The sequence below is a fragment of the Pteropus alecto genome, unplaced genomic scaffold (genome assembly GCF_000325575.1).
Source record: "Pteropus alecto unplaced genomic scaffold, ASM32557v1 scaffold25, whole genome shotgun sequence".
Classification (NCBI taxonomy): domain Eukaryota; kingdom Metazoa; phylum Chordata; class Mammalia; order Chiroptera; family Pteropodidae; genus Pteropus; species Pteropus alecto.
Genome location: NW_006441955.1, coordinates 4,869,689 through 4,875,688, shown reverse-complemented (window position 1 = coordinate 4,875,688; position 6,000 = coordinate 4,869,689). Strand labels below are relative to the sequence as shown.

The 6,000-nt window shown below is 38.0% G+C and overlaps 1 protein-coding gene across 1 annotated transcript in view; it reads right to left on the bottom strand.

Moving 5' to 3' along the window:
- Positions 1 to 2,311: 2,311 nt before the first annotated feature.
- The window catches only part of ZFYVE9 (zinc finger FYVE-type containing 9), a 124,585-nt gene continuing 120,896 nt past the window's right edge, over positions 2,312 to 6,000 (bottom strand). The window contains 2 exon segments of the mRNA XM_025052057.1: positions 2,312 to 2,654; positions 3,065 to 3,334. Coding sequence (XP_024907825.1) covers positions 3,173 to 3,334 — 162 coding nt within the window. The 3' untranslated portion in view covers positions 2,312 to 2,654; positions 3,065 to 3,172.

Sequence of the window (6,000 nt, the reverse complement as noted above, 5' to 3'; positions counted from 1 at the left end):
CCCTTCTGGCTACATGTATAATTCCTTAAAATCCCATTGCCATTATTATTATTAAAATAGAAACCACTATTGCAAACTTATTAAATATAGAAACAGTGTTCAGCAGATTGATTATTGTCTGAAATGCATTAAATGCATAAATTATTTCCCGGATGACTAGTTATGACAGAAGTAAATTCATTTGGAAACTTTGGGCCCACTAGCATTCAGGAACGAACCACTGGATGAGGGAAAATACTAGATGAGAACATACACAAGACAAAGTCCTATATTTCTATAGCCCTAGAGAGTCCAGTAGGTGCTCAGAAAATGTTGATAAAAATAAATGAAACTATATTGTCTAGCAGTTGGTAAGAATTCAATACTTCTTAAAAATTTAATATTACTAGAATGGTCATTCTATTCTTCAGCTTATAAGGATCTCTATATCTCAATCTTTTAAGTTTACGTTCTCAAAAATCTAATTTAGAAATATGTTTCAGCCCTCTATATAACTTACAGTACACAGTGTATTAAAACAAAAGATAAAATGAGGGGAGGAAAGTAAACTACCTTGGCTATTTTATGTCCAATTCTAAAAGATAATTATACTAAACATAAAGGACATTTTATACAAATAAGAATGGACCTGACTATGCAGGGCCAGAGCTTGTCCTTAGTGGGAGAATTAAAAAACCTGCACTGATCCAGAAGAAATATGTACAATTGCAAGGCATATTTAGCTGAGCGGGAGGAAAGATAAACTTCTATAGGAAAAAAACAGAGTTCCTATTGAAGCCCTAAACTTCCAAAGTATATTTAGACCAAGCTGGATGTTACACACAAATACCTACTTCTATTAAGTGTGTCCTGTTCCTGTCAGGTTTTGGAGGGGATGTGTGTGATCCCAAGGCTCAGTCCTTACAAACTGGTGTCCTGTGGGCATCTACTGTTTCCCTTAGAAGCTCCAAGTACCTCTGAGTTTATGGGAACGGTCACAATCAGTTCTCTGCAGCCACCACCAGCAAAGCCTATGGAGAGACACGTAGAATGTGAATCCCACTACCCCCCACACGTGTATACCATGCAAAAGGGATAAACCTGGTTAGACACACTTTGAACAGAAGGCCACGCCTTTGGGCCTTGGTCTGGAAAAGAGCTGCTGCCCTAAACAGGTCCACAGCCTACAATTGCCAAATGCTAAACCCAGCTCTAACCACTATCCCAGAGGCCTGTACTAACTCCCAGAGGATGCCAGTGACGAGGGAGTGAATTACCCTTTAAGCAGTGTTTTTCTAACTCGGTAGTGAAATTCATTTGTCTGACCAAAATAAAATTTTAATGAAAAGAATCAGAGTGAATCACATATATTGTGGCTAAACCAAATCTTGGTTTCTAATACCACTCCCTCTAAAAGTAACCATGGCTGATTCCAAGGCTGGGGCTGTGGGTAAGCTCAGATGAGCGTAGAGCATCTTGTTAGGCCAGAAAAGGAAGTGCTAAAAAAAAAAATGATAGCACATCACAGGGATGCAGGAGCTACCCTGAAGGGGGTCTCTGGCCAAAGCTGAGGCCACTGGAGTACCAAAGTAATGAATTGGAACCATTCAAAAAGTAATTCACAAGGCTATAAAGGAAACAATAAATAGGAAAGAAGGACTTTTGCTTATTAAATGACAAAGTGCAACTGGTAAACGTGGAGGGGGTGCTGGAATTGAAAAAGCATTCTGTAACTATCATAGTAAAAGAATAATTCAGACAGTAGAAGCTAAAACTAAGGGGAAATTTTGGTATTTGCATGATCTGAAAATGTGTCTACGCATTGGTTATTCATTCCAAGGGGAAAAACATACAGTGGAGAAACTGGATAACACTTTAACCAGGTAATCAAAATTTACTATCAACAAGGAGCAGATGGGCATCAGGTGACCCCAGAGGTGATGCCCTAAAAAGGACACAACATCACTTAAATAGGATTCTGGCCAAGAAAGTATAAACTGATTCTAATTATGAAAAGACACCAATCAAATTCAAAATGAGGCATTTCCTATTTAAAAAATGGGGGGAGGGAACCTATATTCAAAAATATCCTGGACATAAAAGTGAGTCAGGAAAGCTATTTATGTGATTCTAGGATAGAAGCATTACTGGAAGAGGAAAATGCTATGAAGGACATTAGATGCTAGGTTAAGTCTATCAATGTTAAATTGAAGTTGAGAACTGCAGTAATGTAAAGTGATATTTTTAGGAAAAAAAGCATTAAAATACTTGGGGTTAAAGGGCTATGGTGTATGCAGCTTACTTTCAAAGAACTCCATTTTTAAGGAGAGAACTGATAATAGCACATGAGGCAAAATGTTAATGTGAACAATTGGTGAATCTAGGTAAAGCATACACAGGTTTTTTTTACTTGCAACTTTCTTGGAAGTTTAAATTATTTCTCAATAAAATGTTTTTTAAAATGCCTCTAGTGTATATTTTAACTAAAAATCTTGGGTATGTTCTGTCAGCTTTCACAGAAAGGCCCAATTCAATACCTGCCATTCACTTGGGCAGTTCTTGAGCAATCCTGACCTTTGCTCTGCTATCCAAGTCACCTTGTTTACATGGAGTCGCCCTTCCTTGGATAGGAGAGGGATAATCCATTGGGTCTTTGATTCACTTCAATGAATAATCTGGTAAAAACAAAAATCTAAATATGACTTCTACTTGAAGTCACTATGATGTAAATGGAACAAAATCAGTGTGATATTCTTTTTATATAAATTCTGTACAAAGAGTACAAGGCTGATACTTCATTTTTTATTTTCCCTCAGCCCTCCCACCCCACCCTTGGTGATGGTTGTACCCATTTGAGCATTTCTGAGCATAAGACCATAAGTTAAGTCTTAAAACAGGAGCAGAACTCTTGTCTAAACAATAACAAGGGGATTAGCTGCAAGGATAGCATAACTTGTGCAGTAACGGAAGCTGCTCAGATCTTCGTGGTGGATAATGCATAGAAGTCTTAGAATCATGGAACATCTGTCCCCCCAACCACCCTTTCCCACCCTAGACCCCAAATCCCCACTCCCACCCCACCCACCATTAATAGTGTTAACAAAAGCTTAATCTTCCATTTCTAAAGTGCAAATGATTTGGGTATGACTGCTGTTGCAACAGGTCTGAACAGAAAAAAAATGAAGTCCTCTGTCTATGCGATGTTTTCCAGAATATAAAAGATGAGTTCCATGACGATGGGGCCCTCACTGAGCTGGCAGGCCCCTCCATGGATCACCGGCACCAAAGCGCTGTCCAGATCATTCATGTACTGCGAGGGAAGGGGCTGGCCATTGCTCCCTGCTTGATAGCCAACCTACACCACAGAGAGAAGGGGATGACAGGTTACTGGATAGAGAAGATCTTTCCAGAGGGCTGAGGGCCAAGGAGGCTGAAGGAGATGTCCTTGGCCATGGGCTAGACACACAGCGGTTAACACAAATTTCTCCTTCTCTTCCCCGAATTGTCATTTATCATCCTGTCATTTATTTATTGAGATCCTGCCCCTTGGTACCTGTGAGACCTTGGGCAAGGCACTTAACCTGTTAAGGTCTTTGTTTTCCAAGAAGGGGCTGGAGGTGGCATAGAGAGGTATGGAATGTCTGAAATAATACCTAAATCTATGGTTGTAAAAATTAAAATGGGAAATATACTAGGTAGAACTCCCTAACAAAGCAGGAAATGAACATCTGTTCTGCCATCCATCTATTCAACCACACACCATTTTCTGAGCACCTACTAACACAGGGATCCAAAGATGTAACAGGGCTCCTGCCCTCAAGAGGCCCACACATTTGGCAGAAAAATTCTTGTTTTATAATTTTTTAAATCTCTTTTCAGCCACATTACCAGTACCACTCAAGGAAGGACCATGATATGGTACTGGCATAAAAACAGACACATAGATCAATGGAACAGAACAGAGGGCCCAGAAATAAACTGATACCTATATATATGGTCAATTAAGGAGGCAAGAACATACATTAGGGTAAGGACAATCTATTCAATAAATGGTGCTGGGAAAACTGGACAGATAAATGCAAAATATGAAACAACCACCTCCTTATATGTGATATAGGTGTACAAGAATAAATTCAAAATGGATTAAAGATTTAAATGTAAAACTTAAAACCATAAACTCCTAGAAAAAAATATAGGCAGTAAACTCTGATATTGCCCCTAGTAGTATTTTTTTCTGATACATCTCCTCAGGCAAAGGAAATAAAAGAAGAAAAAGGGAGTACATCAAACTAAAAAGGTTTTGCAAAACAAAGGAAACCATTAACAAAACTATTGAATGGGAGAAGATATTTGCCAATAATACATATGATAAGGGATTCATATCCAAAATTTATAAAGAGCTCATGCAACTCAACACCAAAACAATCCATTTAAAAACTGGGCAGAGCACCTGAATAGACATTTCTCCAAAAAGGACATACAGATGGCCAAAAGACATACAAAAAGATACTCAACATCACTAATCAGAAAAGTGCAAATTATCACCTCACACCTGTCAGAATGGCCATCATCGATAACAATAGGTGTTGGCAAAAATGTGAAGAAAAGGGAACCCTCGTGCACTGTTGGTGGGATTGCAAATTGGTGCAGCCATTATAGGAAACAGTATAGAGGTTCCTCAAAAAATTAAAAATAGAACTACCCTAGGACACAGCAATTCTACTCTGTTTATCCAAAGAAATCCAAAACACTAATTTGAAAATATACATGCACCCCATATGTTCACTGCAGCATTATGTACAACCAAGATATGGAAGCAGCCTGAGTGCCCAGCAACAGATGATTGGATAAAGATGATACATATATACAATGGAATATTACTCAGCTATAAAAATGAATGAAATCTTACCATTTGCAACAACATGGATGGACATGGAAGGTATTATATTAAGTGAAATAAGTCAGAGAAAGACAAACACTATATGATCTCAGTGGAATAATACAAAACAGAAACAGACTCACAGATACAGAGAATTTGGGGGGCTAGGTAAAAAAGGTGAAGGGATTAAGAAGTACAAATTGTCAGTTACAAAATAGTCATGGGGATATAAAATATAGCATAGAAAAGATAGTCAATAATATTGTAATAACTGTATAGTGCCTGGTGGGTATCAGATTATCGGAGGGGATAACTGTGTAAATTATATAAATGTCTAACACTATGCTGTACACCTGAAACTAATATAAATATTAAATGTCAAATCTAACTGAAAAAAAAGGATCATGATACTTAGTACAGCACTAGGCAAGACCTTAAGTAGAAAATACTTGTTTATTGATGACCAGTCAAGAAATGGAGCCAGATACATAAACTTTTACATTTTCCCTGATAAATGACACAACTCTGCATCAAAGCAGGAGCACTGGGACATGTCACAGGGATCCAAAATACAAAGAAATGTACAGGCATACCTCGTTTTACTGTACTTCACTTCAATATGCTTTGAGGATACTCAGTTTTTTATAAATTGAAGGACTGTGGCAATCCTGCATTGAGCAAGTCTATCAGCACCATTCTTCGAACAGCATTTGTTCACATCATGTCTGTGTATCACATTTTAGTTATTCTCACAATATTTCAAACTTTTTCATTATCGTTTTTCATTATTATATTTGTTATTGTGATCTGTGATCAGCAAACTTTGATGTTACTACTGTAATTGTTTTGGGGCCCCACAAACCACACCTGTATAAGATGGTGAACTTCATAAATGTGTGTGCTCTGACTGCTCCATTGACTGGCCGTTACATCATTTCTCTCCTTCTCCTTGGGCCTCCTTTTTCCCTGAGACACAATACTGAAATTAGGCTAATTAATAACCCTACAATAGCCTTTAAGTGTTCAAGTAAAAGAAAGAATTGCATGTGCCTCACTTTAAATCAAAAGCTGGAAATGATTAAGCTTAGTGAAGAAAGCATGTCAAAGCTGAGATAAGCCAAACGCTAGGCCTCTTTCACCAG